Genomic DNA, 14,679 nt, shown 5'->3' with positions numbered 1-14,679 from the left:
TATCAAGTCGCCCCTCAATCTCCGTCGCTCTAGTGAGAACAATCCGAGTTTCTCCAACCTCTCCTCATAGCTAATAACCTCCAGACCAGGCAGCATCCTGGTAAACCTCCTCTGCACCCTCTCCAATGCCTCCATATCCTTCTGGTAATGTGTGCGACCAGAATTGCACGCATTATTCCAAGTGTGGCCTAACCAAGGTTCTATACAGCTGCAGCATGACTTCCCTGCTTTTATACTCAGTACCCCTGCCAATGAAGGCAAGCATGCCATATGCCTTCCTGACTACCTTATCCACCTGCATTGCCACTTTCAGTGACCTGTGGACCTGTACACCCAGATCCCTCTGCCCGTCAATGCACTTAAGGGTTCTGCCATTTACTGTATAATTCCTACCTGTGTTAGACCTTCCAAAATGCATTACCTCGCATTTGTCCGGATTAAACTCCATCTGCCATTTCTCCGCCCAAGTCTCCAACCGATCTATATCCTGTTGTATCCTTTGACAATCCTCTTCACTATCTGCAATTCCTCCAATCTTAGTGTCATCTGTAAACTTACTAAATTAGCCCAGTTACATTTTCCTCCAAATCATTTATGTATATCACAAACAGCAAAGGTCCCAGCACTGATCCCTGCGGAACACCACTAGCCACAGCTCTCCATTCAGAGAAGCACCCTTCCACTGCTACCCTCTGTCTTCTATGACCAAGCCAATTCTGTATCCACCTTGCCAGCTCACCTCTGATCCCGTGCGACTTTACCTTCTGTACCAGTCTGCCATGAGGGACCTTGTCAAAGGCCTTACTGAAATCCATGTAGATAACATCCACTGCCCTTCCATCATCGATCATCTTTGTCACTTCCTCGAAAAACTCGATCAAGTTAGTGAGACACGACCTCCCCCTCACAAAACCATGCTGCCTCTCACTAATACTCTGTCAAAGAAGGTCCAAGTTTGGTCTGTGCCAGGTTAATACAAATGGTCATATTTCCCTGCGATATCTCCACTTCCTTCACTCAACTACTTGTGGTCTTGCCTTTGGTCAGCCCTGAATTTTGGAATCCCCTCCCTAAGCCTCTCTGTGTCTTCACCTCTCTATCCCCCTTTCAACATGCTGATTAAAAATAATCTCCTTGGCCAAACTTTTGACCATTCATGCTAATGTCAACTTGGTTCAGTGTTAATTTTTGCCTGATTACGGTCCTGTAAAGCTGCTTGGGATGTTTTACTGCATTGCAAGTTGTTGTAACAGTTAACAGTAAGGAACTTCGCTCTTTTTTTTTCCCACTGGTTTGTCCAAGCATCTCCCCCAAACTCAGGAAATTATGACCGTTCGTATTAACCTGGCACAGACCAAACCTGGATCTTCTTTGACAGAAAACCTTCCAGCCAATTTGTCTACTTACTCATCAGTGGAGCATTAACAAAAACCTCGATTTATATTGCTCATTTAACATAGAAAAGCATCCCAAGATGCATCACATACATTAGCAAGAAAATGATTAGCCAGAAGATATATTAGGAGAGATAAAGAAAAGATGAGCCAAAAGCCAATTGTAAGGAGAGTCTTTAAGGAAAAGAGGGATGTAGAAAGCCAAAAGGTTGAGGGAAGGAATTTTAAGTGTGGGTTTAGGTGGCTGAGGCCACAGCTGCCAAGGATGGGCTGAAAGAATGGGAGGGATGCACAAGAGGCTGGAGAGTGGAATGACGAATTTGGAGAGGGTGGTTTTAGGGTTGGCGGTTACAGAGAAGGGTTCTAGGGGTGGGGGGTATAGGGAGGTCGATAGCGGCGATGAGGGATTTGAACAGGAGTACTGAACTGAAGTGTTAGGGACAATTAAGTCCAGTGGGCCATTACTTTAACAAGCCACTGTAACAAAAAATAATGAGCATGGAAAACATTGAGGGAGGGGTCCTGAAACACACATCATGCACCTCCTACAGAAAGCAGTTTCCTTGCCCAAATTTTGCCAACGCCTTGCCAGATCACCATTAGAAGTTGAGTAATAACCTCTGATCTGTTTTAGCATTAAGTATCTAAGTAAAAGTTTTGCTTCATTGATTGTATTCTTCTCACTAAACCATTTGCTTGTGCTAACAGATTAATTCCAATTCAAAATTGCAATGTAAAACTTTTTTCTGCATTTCAAGATTTGCGATGCTGTCATAAGTTCTGGAGAGAAGCTAGGCAGCAGGAAACGGATCTCCAGAAGTCCATTAATGTATGAGTGGTACCAGGAGCATTATGTTGGAGCAGCTCATGGCTTAGCTGGAATCTATTATTTCCTGATGCAGGTAAGTAGTTAATCTTGACCTTCCAGTGATACTGAAAATGTGGTTCTGTTCTCAACTAAGTGAATTTTTGTTGTCATTTTCAGCCGACTCAAATGTGACAATACAGTGCAAGCCATCTATAATGCATATATAGCAGCAAACCGCAAGCAGGAAACGCAAATCTTGCCACCATCATAGTTTATGGATTACCCTCCAGTTGCTTGCATTTCATTTATCTTTATACCTGATTTAATAGACTACTACGTTGAATTTGAATTACAAATTCAGTCTAGAATAAATACAGTTAAGTGCACCATTTCATTAGTGCCAGAAAAACCAAAATAGTCCAAGTTTTGTCAAGCTTTGACTGATTTACTTATATTTCCTGCAGCTATCATCACACTAACACGTAGAGCATCCGGTAATATTAATGCAGTTAGCTTAGGTTTTGCCCAAACCCTATCCTCTTTAGATACAATGTTATGGGATTTTAATCCCATGAAGCTATTTTGCAAGAAAAACTCTGGACTTAAAAAGCTTATATGTTGCACATTCCTCTCATAGTTAGTAGCTGGAGCTAATTTATCTTCATCACTCCATCTAAAAAAGTGTTGTCATGACACCTCATAAATATAGGTATCAAATAACAAGAAAAACCAAAAAGGTTGAAAGAACTCATGTAGTCAGACAGCATCTATGGAGGAACAAAACCCAGTCAGCATCCCTGGTCTAAAAAACCTTCCTCAGGTTCTGCCTGACCTGCTGAGTCTCTTTCTGTTTTTCTTTTTTGTTCAGATGCCTGGGACCTACAGTGTTTTGCTTTTTTTCCCTGTGTATGGTCCAGATTTTGCAGAGGGGGTGGGTGGGGGGGGGGCATTGGTTTGATGGTGAACTGTCAGCATTCACCTTCATTATCCCTCTTAAACTGACCACAACTTCAGGATTTAGCACAAAGAGAGATGAGCGCAGAAACCCTGTCTGTCACTCTTTGCTCTGTCTCAGGCTGCACAGTGCCCCCCACCCCCACGCACCCCCATCCCCAGCTCCCAGGCCAGTGATCATTAGAATCAATTGATATGGGGAGAACTTGCCCTTTTCTGCTCTCGCCTTGTTGTTAGAGACCCCATAAAAAGCTGCATCTTGTTCTCAAGTGCAATGGAGTTTCTAACAGTGATCTACATTGTAATTATAGCACAGCAACAAACCTGTCCCTGAAAAAAATATCTTTGTTTGTGGGGTGTTACTAAATGTTACCATTAAGATTAATTACTAGATTTTTTAAAATTCAAGTTTTAAAAATTTCTTTTAAACGTTTTTCATGATATTTCAGCTTTCACCTTCACCCCATGCGTCTGCCCAAATCTTTATTTTGCTCTTTGTAAAATGTTTTAAGAAGGAATTTGCTTTTAGAGCTTTTCATTTCCTGGTCGGCAGTTTGAGAATTCTTTAATGTGACCGCATGCTTGGACAGCTCGATGACATCACTGAAACTTCGTGCTGGGAATTCCCATTAAGGAACATTGCAATCCACTGCATGGCGAGAAGAGGACTACTTCTCTCTGCAGAGATCACTAAATCTCTCAGTGAGGCTCCCTCCAGCACCCCATGCCTACTCTCCCCTCCGCACCCCGCTCTCCCCTCCGCGCCCCGCCATCACTCCCTTTGCGGCTGAAGTGGGACGGAGCGGTGGAATTGATGTTAGGGAGTGGGTGAAGGGGATCAGGTGGCGAGGAACAGATGGCGGGGAGCGGGCAGCAGGAGGGAACAGTGAAGATCGGGAAGAGGGGAGAGAGGGAAGTGGGAGAGCACGGCGCAAGGAGGTGGAACTGACAGTAGGCAACGGGGGGAGTGCCAAAGAGCACAGGAGGGAGAGAGAGAAAAATGGGAGGGCATGGTGCAGATAATGGCAGCAGGAGGGAGTGTCGAAGAGCGCAGGAGGGGGATGGGAGAGGACTGCGAAGTAATCATCTAATGCCCTCTTAGTGCCTTGACTGAACCTGCCTCCATCACACTTCCAGGCAGTACATTCCAGACCCGAACCACTCGCTGTGAGAAAAAGATTTTTCTTACATCACAGCCCCCTCATGATTTTGAACACCTCTATCAAATCTCTTCTTAGCCTTCTCCTGTCCAAGGAGAACAGTCCCAACCTCTCCAATCTATCTTCACAACTAATGTGTCTCATCCCTGGAACCATTCTTGTAAACTTCTTCTCCATTCATTTGTTACTTTTTAAAAGACTTCTTATATGGTAACATTTTACACTTAAAATGAAAGTAGCAATCAACATATTGCAACAAATAGAGGAAAAGAAAGTTCTAACAATTGAAATAAATGTAACACTTTAACCAATCCTATAAACATTGAATTTATTGTAACAAAAGCCACTGGTGAATGCTGGAAATCTGAAATAAAAACAGAAAATGCTGGAACTGCTCAGCAGGCCTGACAAGAAAGAGAAAGAGTTAATGTTTCAATTCGATGACCTTTTATCAACTTGAAAAAGTTAGAAATGTGACAGGCTTAAAGCAAGCATAGAGGCAGGGCATAACCAAAGGGAAGGTCCATGATAGGGTGAAAGGCAAGGACAGATTGAATGACAAAAAGGATGATGGCGCAAGGCAAAAAGGGGTGATAATGGAACATGTAAAAAAAACAAAAAAAGAGGAGGCAAAAATGGGAAAGCAGAATCATTACCCAACAGCTGCCATCCGAAAGCAAATCCAAAAACACAAAACAAAATGGGCCCACAGGTTATGATTTGAAATTGAACTCGGTGAGTCCGGAATGCTGTAAAATACCTGATCGACAAACGAGTTGCTGATCCTCGAGCTTGTGTTGAGCTTCATTGGAACAGTGTAGAAGCTCGAAGGCAGAGAAGCCAGTGAGAATGGAGAATTTAAACAACAGGTGACTAGAAGCTCGGGGTCACTATTTTAAACTGAATAGTGTTTTTCTACAAAGTAGTCATTTTTAGATTGGGGAGGCTAAACACAGATTGGACAAGGTAAACTAGGAAAAGACATGAGGGAAGATGGGAGAACAACTATAATAAAATACAAGTTCAGGATAGTAGTGGGCAGGAACATTAAGGAAAGCCTGGCCTGGTGAACTAGGAGAAAGGAGGGATGTGGCAAAGGTAACTGAGTGGAAGGTTTCAATCGTAATAGCAAAGCAAATCATGAGGTCCTTGCATTTGTGGTGAGGTTGGATTTGGCAGAAGAGAGGAGATTAAGAGAATGGTTCTTTAGTGTAGAAGGAAAGTGGTTGCATTCCCAAGATGTTCTTGGAGTAATGAATAGTTTTGGAAGAGAGCAGCAGGACCCTATTGTGTTCGTTGTGATCCAGTCAGTTCTGACAATGACTGGCTAAACTAGTTGTCCTCCATAAACATTCAAGCCTGCATCACTTTGACTTAAAGGAATGAAGGTGGGCAATGTACAAGGAGAAATGTTAAATAAGTCAGCATCAACATATGCTATGACGCTTCAAGTGTTCATCTAAATACTTCTTAAACGTTGTGAGGGTTCCCACCTCTACCACCCTTTCAGGCAGTGAATTCCAGATACCTCCCGCCCTCTGGGTGAAATAAATTTTCCTCAAACCCCCTCTAAACCTCCTGCCCCTTACCTTAAATCTATGCCCCCTGGTTATTGACCCCTCCACTAAGGGGTAAAGTTTCTTCCTACCTACCCTATCTATGCCCCTCATAATTTTGTACACCTCAGTCAGGTCCCCCCCTCACCCTTCTCTGCTCTAAGGAAAACAACTCAAACCTATCTAGTCTCTCTTCACAGCTGAAATGCTCCAACACAGGCAACATCCTGATGAATCTCCCCTGCACCCTCTCTAGTGCAATCACATTCTTCCTGTAGTGTGGCAATGAGAACTGCACACACTACTCCAGATGTGGCCTAACATATATCTGATATATAAAAAAAAATATCACCTATATCTGATCCAAAAAAAGGACTGATTTGCTTGCAAATAACTTCACCCATTTATTAGCCTGATTTCAGGAAAAAAATACAACTGCCAAATTTGGTCTCTGAAATTATTTTCAAAAAGAAACTTGGGTTGTGGAATGAATTGCATAGAATATACAACGCAGAGACTACCCTTCGGATCAACTAGTCTGGGCTGGTGTTCATATCCCACATGTTCCACCTGCCTCAGCTCAGTCTCACAACATCTCTTTCTATTTCCTTTTCTCTTGTGTATTAGTCTAGTTTCCTTTTAAAAACAACTAAGTTATTTGCTTCAATCACCTCTGTGCTAGCGAGTTTCACATTCTATCCACTCTGAGTAAAGAAATTCCCAATTGGATTTATTGGTAACTATCTTGTATTTACATCCCATAGTTTTGGATTCTCATAGAAGTAAAAATATTCAGTCCACAACCACATCTACTCTGTCCAACTCAATCATAATTTTAAAAACCTCTATCAGGTCACTTCTAAGTCTTTTCTAAAGAATAAAACCCCAATCTGTTCAATCTTTCCAGATAGTTGTAATCTCTCAATTCTGGTACCACATTTGTAAATCTGTTTTGTCCGTTCTCCTGCCCTTTTTTGTTATTTTTATAATATGGAGATCAAAACTTTGCAGTGCTTTGCAGCCATGTGGCATGACCAAATCCTATGCAAGTTGAACATAATGTCACTACATTTGAATTCTATACCACTAGAAATAAATCCCTATGCTGTGTTCACATTTTTAGTTGATGATACTGTGATGCTGCTTTTAATTTGTTCACCTAATTTTGTACAATCAGAGAACATGAATGATAGTTCTATGCTTCAAGTCAACGAGTGGTGGAGCGAAATTAAATCTGTTCTTATTTTTACAATAGTGAAGGGAACTCTGGACAAGTAACTTGTTCAAAATTAGCCTAGGGGACAGAAGATATACTAATAGCTGTGGTTTTCAAACATCTTGGGGACCCCTACCAAATTTTACACATTTCCAGGGACTCACAAAAGTATTCAAAACCCATGCCAGCCATGTGTAAGTCAACAAAATTCAAAATACTTTCTTATTGATTGTTTTTTTTTACCAATGGTGAAACTCCTTAATTAAGAGCATATGGTTTTGGTTTCCAAGACTGGGACTCACCAAAACTAATTGGTGGCTGGGGAAACAATATTTATTTTTGCCATTACAAGAACCTGACTGGTAAATTGGTTGCTGTCTGAGTAGTTGCAATTTTTGTTGCATATGCTAACTGACTTGTGTGTCTCTAACACTTTCTGCTTATATTCCAGTTGTTTGGCATCTGCAGTTGTTTTTCTTTTTAGTTCAGGAATTTTTTTTTTGCAGCTAATCCCAAAGTTGTAGAATAAGATGACTTCTAGTTCATTAAATACCAATTGAATTTAAACATTAAAAAGGGGATTGCATTGAAAAGGTTTGAGACTGCAGAAGTCTAAATGCACAGAAAGCTCAGTTTAAAAAGAACTGGAGACAGTTAGTTGATGTAATGTCGCATTCATATACAAGTGAGATGATGCTTCTGCATAAGCAACCTACTACCATATCAAAAGTATCATTATTTCATTTATGTTATCAGTCCATGTGCAAATGCAGCAAGATGTGGATGATATCTGGGCTTGGGGTGACAATTGGCAAGTAACATTCACGCCACACAAGTGCCAGGCAATGACCATCTCCAATAACACTCAGGACACTATCCAGGACAAAACAGCCTGCTCAATTGGCACCTCATCCACAAACACTCATTCCCTCCACCACAAATGCATTGTGGCATCAGTGTGTACCATCTACAAGATGCACTGCAGAAATTCACCAAAGCTCCTTAGGCAGCACCTTCCAAACCCATGACCGCTACCATCTAGAAGGACAAGTGCAGCAGACACATGGCCCACCACCGCCTGGAAGTTCCCCTCCAAGTCACTCGCTACCTGACTTGGAAAAATATCGCTGTTTCTTCACTGTCACTGGCTCAAAATCCTGAAACTCCCTCCCTAACAGCACTGTGGGTGTACCTACATCACATGGACTACAGTGGTTCAAGAAGGCAGCTTATCACCACCTTCTCAAGGGCAATTCGGGATGGGCAATAAATGCTGGCCTAGCCACATCCCCTGGATGAATAAAAAAAATTGGGTTTTATCTTTTTCCCCCTGAATTTGGATGGTAAAATTAGATGAAATTAACATGCCTTTATAGGTTAATCAGTAAAACCATTTTGGAAGAAATAAAATAGCTAAAATAAATAATAAGTGTTTGTAACAGTCTTCACGAGTACAATGTGAATTTAGTTGACAACCTTAATGCCTCCTCCCTGTTAGACATTTGTGGGTTTTTTTAATACATTCATGGGATGTGAGTGCCATAGAGAAGACCCGACAGTTATTACCCATCACCAATTGCCTTTGAGAATGTGGTGTTCTCATTTGCCTGCTGTACTTGTCTTTCTAGGTGATAAGAGGTCACGTGTATGGAAGATGCTGTCAAAGAAGTGTTGGTGAGTTACTGAAGTCTATCTTGTAATTTATACACGCTGCAGCCACGGTGCACCAGTGGTATTGGGAGTGAATGTTTAAGGTTGTGGGTGGAGGGGACTACTTAGTCCTAGATGATGCCAGGTTCCTGGAGTGTTGTTGGAACTGTACTCAGCAAGGCAAGTGGCGAGTATTCCATCACAATCCTGACTTGGTGTTGGAATAGCTTTAAGGGGCCAGGCGGTGAGTCGGTTGCCATAAAATACCCAGTCTCCGACCTGCTCCTTGGCTGCAGGAGTTATGTTGCTGGTCCAGTTGATGTTCTGTGCAATGGTTATCCTCAGATTGTTGACAGTGGGATAGATTTCCATAACAAAAACAAAAATAGCTGGAAAAACTCAGCAGGTCTGACAGCATCTGCGGAGAGGAACACAGTTAACGTTTCGAGTCTGAATGACTTTTCATGAGTTCTGATGAAGAGTCATTCGGACTCGAAACGTTAACTATGTTCCTCTCCGTAGATGCTGTCAGACCTGCTGAGTTTTTCCAGCTATTTTTGTTTTTGTTTTGGATTTCCAGCATCGGCAGTATTTTGCTTTTATCTTAGTGGATAGATTTCCATGTTGGTAATTTTGTTGAATATCAAAGGGAGACTCTCTTTTTGGAGATGGTTACTGCCTTGCATTTTGTGTGACATGAAAGTTCTTCACAGCCCAATTAAATGTTGTCTAAGTCTTGCTGCCTCACTTTACCATACACTGCTTCATTATCTGAAGAATTGTAACTGAACGTTACAATCATCAACAAACACCCCCACTTTACAATGAAAGGAAGGTCAATGGTGAAGCAGCTGAAGCTGGCTGGGCTAGGAGAAATTCCTAAAGCAATGTCCAATAGTTGAGATGACTGGTCTCAAACAACCACACCCATCTTCCTTTGTGCTAGGTATTGACTGCAACCAGTGGAGTTTTCCCCCTGATTCCCAATGACTTCAGTTTTTACTCAGGCACTGTGGTGCCACACAGTCAGCTACTGCCTTGAAGTCAAGGGCATCAGGGTAATAATAGGCATGATTGGATTTGTTCTGTTGAGATGCTGTCTTTTGGATGAAACATTAAGTGAGGTTTTGTCTGCTCTCAGTAGGAGTCATCCACTTTGTACTGGAAATGGATGGTTAGTGTACTTTCTAAATTATTATTTTATTATTTATAATATTTCCTTCAAGGGCTCTTGAGAGATGCACGCTGCATCCTGGACTCGGAACTTCAAAGCATTGCTTTATTTGGGATATGTGTTTGACATAGCATGAAAAGCTCCTTTGATAAAGGCAAAATACTGCGGATGCTGGAAATCTGAAACAGAAACAAAAAAGGCCGGAAAAACTCAGCAGGTCTGACAGCATCTGTGGAGAGAAAGACAGAGTTAGCATTTTGAGCCCGTATGACTCTACAGAGCTAAAGGGAAGTGGAAATGTGGTGAAATATTTGTTTAAGGGCGGTGTAACAGGTGAAGCTGGATAGAAGGCCAGCGATAGGTGGAGGCAAAGGAGAGATTGCGAAAGATGCCATAGACAGAAGGTCAAAGAGTTGTTAATAGTGGTGGTACTGGCTAAAGGAGGTGCTAATGGTGACATTAAGAGTGGAAAGCAGAATGTGATAATGGCCGGACCAGGGTAAGTACTCTGGAAAGTGACAAATGGCCCTAGTGGGGTGGGGGGAGGGGACGGTGGTGGGGAAAAAGATTGAAAAGGCTGGAGATAAAATAATGAGAGCAGAATGGTGTGTTGAAATGGCAAGCAACAAGAAGGTCTGGATCATCCTTGTGGACAGACCGAAGGTGTTCCGCAAAGCGGTCACCCAGTCTGCATTTGGTCTCTCCAATGTAGAGGAAACCGCATTGGGAGCAGCGTATGCAGTAGACTAAATTGAAGGAAGTGCAAGTGAAATGCTGCTTCACCTGAAAGGAGTGTTTGGGCCCTTGGATGGTGAGGAGGGGGGAAGTAAAGGGGCAGGTGTTGCACCTTCTGCAGTTGCATGGGAAAGTGCCGTGGGAGGGGGTTGAGGTGTTCAGAGTGATAGAGGAGTGGACCAGGGTGTCCTGGAGGGAACGGTTCCTACAGAATGCCACCAGGGAGTATGAAGGGAAGATGTGTATGGTGGTGGCATCATGCTGGAGTTGGCGGAAATAGAGGATGATGCACTCTATTGTTTTGTGTAGATAGTTCAGTATTCTAATTGCTCTACAGTGATTGGGTATTAAATCTACTGAAATCCTTGGATCTCTTTCAACATTTTGGAGTGTCATGCATTTCTTTTTCTCTATGGACAGTATTTCACACTAAATTTCATCTGCCTTTGTTCCACTTACTTACAGATTTGTTTAACTCATCTTTTGGCTTTCAAGCTGCCTCCTCAGATCCAAGTTCCTTAATTACAAAGTTAACCGGCTGGAATTGAACGTGCTAATGTAAATGAAAGAGGTAGCTGAGGTGTTGCCCTCAGCACTCTCCATATCCTGACATGAGTTTTCTCATAAATACCTGTTAATTCCTAACTTGCTGCTGAATTCTCCCTTCTTTACATGTGGATCTTTGCCTTATGCGTTTTGAAGTTCAAAATGTGCCATGTACTAGAGATTTCCTCAATGGTCTTGGCATGTTACTCAGAAAATTTTTGGAGAATGGTCTAAAAGGATCTTCCTATTCTAAATCTGTGCTGGCAACTGTTTACTTGGTTACTAAACAGGTTTAACTATCTAATTTTTTTGACGAAGTCCAAAATTTATACAGACTTGAGTATTTTTATTACTTTATTTTAGCAGCAAAATTCTTACTCTCTTCTTGTCTTTTTTCTTTAGCCAGAGTTTGGGATTGATCAAGAAGCAATTGTCAAGCTGGTGAAGCCCAGTGTGGATTACGTTTGTCAGCTAAAGTTTTCATCAGGAAATTATCCTCCATGTATAGGTGAATCCAGAGATAACCTAGTTCACTGGTGCCATGGGTCACCTGGCGTTATTTACATGCTCATACAAGCTTATAAGGTACACTTATTTATTTGTGCGTGTATGTAGACAAGTATTATAAAAGACTCTAGAGAAGAGAAAGCAGAGGAACTATTACACATTGAGGCAGTAGAGAGAACACAGCACGGATTCACTAGGATTCTGCCTGATCTAAGAGAATACAAACAAGCAGAAAGTCTTGAAAAATGAGAGCTATTTTTATCAGAACAGAGGATTAAAGGGTGCTTCGATAAGTTGTAAAGGGATCGAAAGAGTAGCTGGACTATTTCGAATAATTGGGGGGACATGGGTATAAGTTTAAATGTAAAAAGGAGGAATCTTTTTACACAGGTGATTTAAGACTGGAATATGTTACTGCTGCTCATGTTTGAAAAAGAAACCATATCAACATTGAAGAATGGGTTAGGTAGTTGGTTAAAGGGAAATGGATGAGTAAAGGAATATGGGAACAGGCAAACACATGGGTTTAGAAATACAGATATCCCTTGTTTCGCACTCCAACGGGTTCCTAAAAAACAGAATGCTAAATGAAATGTGCTAAACAAAAATCACTTTCCCACAAAAAAAAGAATGTAATAAGTGTGGATTACATTCCTGACTTGTAATTTTTACATCAGAAGCCTATTGGTAGCCTTAAACCTAACTAGCCTAAAAATCATCTCACTAACTCTTAATAATTTACTAACTCCTAATAACTTAGACTACTAACTCTTTCAATTGACTTCCACTTCCCGCCTCTACCAACCTGTCCTGACTCTCCAACTTGCCATCTCTCTTTCCCACTCACCATTTCCCTCCCTATCCCCTCTCCCAGTTCACCACTTCCCTCCATGACCCATCTACTCGCCAGCTCCTTCACAAACCCTCCCCTTCGCCACCTCAACCCCCAACCCAAACACTCAACACCTTCCACCCACTCACCACTTTCCTCCTGCTCGCCACTCCTATTGGCTGAACCCTCACCATGAGCGAGGGCCCAGAAGACGGTAGCTGAGAGGATGGGAGTGAGAGGGGCTGTGAAGCAGGAGGGTCGGTGAGTGGGAGAGTCGACGAGCTAGAGAGTTGGCGCGCGGGAGGGAGGCGGAGCGTGGGAGGGCCGGGGAGGGAGGCGGCGAGCGGGAGGGCCGGGGAGGGAGGCGGCGCGCGGGAGGGCCGGGGAGGGAGGCGGCGCCCGGGAGGGCCGGGGAGGGAGGCGGCGCGCGCGGGAGGGCCGGGGACGGAGGCGGTGCGCGGGAGGGCCGGGCCGGGGAGGGAGGCGGTGACGAAGGGGAGGGAGGCGGCGAAGGGGAGGGAGGCGGCGAGCGGGAGGGGAGGGAGGCAGCGAGCGGGAGGGGAGGGAGGCGGCGCGCGGGAGGGGAGGGAGGCGGCGAGCGGGAGGGGAGGGAGGCGGCGAGCGGGAGGGCCGAGGAGGGAAGCGGCGAGCGGGAGGGGAGGGGAGGGAGGCGGCGAGGGGAAGGGGAGGGGAGGGAGGCGGCGAAGGGGAGGGCCGGGGAGGGATGCGGCGAAGGGGAGGGGAGGGAGGCGGCGAGCGGAATGGTCGGGGAGGGAGGCGGCGAGCGGGAGGGGAGGGGAGGGAGGCGGCGAAGGGGAGGGCCGGGGAAGGAGGCGGCGAAGGGGAAGGCCGGGGAGGGAGGCGGCGAGCGGGAGGGGAGGGGAGGGGAGGGAGGCGGCGAGCGGGAGGGGAGGGGAGGGGAGGGAGGCGGCGAGCGGGAGGGGAGGGAGGCGGCGAGCGGGAGGGGAGGGGAGGGAGGCGGCGCGCGGGAGGGCCGGGGAGGGAGTCGGCGCGCGGGAGGGCCGGGGAGGGAGTCGGCGCGCGGGAGGGCCGGGGAGGGAGTCGGCGCGCGGGAGGGCCGGGGAGGGAGTCGGCGCGCGGGATGGCCGGGGAGGGAGGCGGCGCGCGGGAGGGTTGGCGAGCAGAGGGTGTCGGGAAGGTAGGTGACGAACGGGCTGATTGGTGAGCAGGAGTATCTGGGGGGTGTAGGCATCGAGCAGCAGTTTGTTTTTGAAAAGGACTGAGTGCTCAGTAATGGCGCTAATTTCAAAAATGGCAGCAGAGCTATTGAGGAACATCCCTAATTTGCCAACCCCACTGAAGTGAAAACGTGCTATTAGGATGTGCTTTAAATGGGGGTATCTATTGGACCTATGCAGTGTAAACGTAAATATCGATTGAGCCAGGTAACCTGCTTGGAGTCACCATGCATACTTTGGCATCTGGCAGCGAAAGGAGGTGAACTGCAACAGCATTCAGGATCGGTGCTACAGCAAGATGCCAAGCTTCATCTTGTTGGCCAGTGGGTCCAATAGAGACCAATGTCATATTATTTAAAAAAAGGTGATAACACCATGGAAGAATACAGTTCAGAAGGATCCCATTCATTCCATCCTTCTGCTTATAGATCGTGCATTTCATTTGTACATTTCCCATAGAGACTTCATCCAGAATGAGTAACTGTTGTAAAGATGCTTCAACAGCAACAACTCATTTTTTTGGGCACCTTTGATGTGATAAAATATCCCAAGGTGCTTCACAGTTGCTTTATAAAGCAGGATTTGATTCTTAGTCACGTAAGGTGATGTTAGAGCAGGTGTCAACATTTGGTCAAGAAAGGAGGTTTTAAGGGAGGTAGAGAACTGGAAAGGGAATTCCAGTGCTTAGGGCCCAGGCAACTAAAGGCATGGCTGCTTTTTGTTGGAGCAATTAATATGAGGGATGTTCAAGAGGTTACAATTAGATGAGTGCAGACATTTCAGAGGGTTGTGGGCTACAGGATATTACAAATATAAGGAAGACAAGCCACGGAGGGATTTGAAAACAAGAAGCCAGGGTGAACATGACTAAGTGAGAGTAAGGATTCAGGGCAGCAGGGTTGTGGATGATGAAAGGTGTATAATTCTACTAATTTTTTTTTGATCATT

At 44.5% G+C, this 14,679-nt stretch overlaps 1 protein-coding gene across 3 annotated transcripts in view; it reads left to right on the top strand.

The window, feature by feature from the left end:
- lancl1 (LanC antibiotic synthetase component C-like 1 (bacterial)) overlaps positions 1-14,679 on the top strand; it is a 42,659-nt gene that overhangs the window by 14,876 nt on the left and 13,104 nt on the right. For 2 of the 3 annotated variants that reach the window (XM_078551652.1, XM_078551653.1), the window contains exons 5-6: positions 2,153-2,296; positions 11,596-11,778. In XM_078551652.1, coding sequence (XP_078407778.1) covers positions 2,153-2,296; positions 11,596-11,778 — 327 coding nt within the window. The remainder of the gene's footprint in view (positions 1-2,152; positions 2,297-11,595; positions 11,779-14,679) is intronic. The other variant, XM_078551654.1, reaches the window with a different exon arrangement.

Source organism: Cetorhinus maximus, chromosome 11 (genome assembly GCF_964194155.1).
Source record: "Cetorhinus maximus chromosome 11, sCetMax3.hap1.1, whole genome shotgun sequence".
Taxonomy (NCBI): domain Eukaryota; kingdom Metazoa; phylum Chordata; class Chondrichthyes; order Lamniformes; family Cetorhinidae; genus Cetorhinus; species Cetorhinus maximus.
Note: the sequence above shows the minus strand (reverse complement) of the source record. Positions and strands in the feature narration are given on the sequence as shown.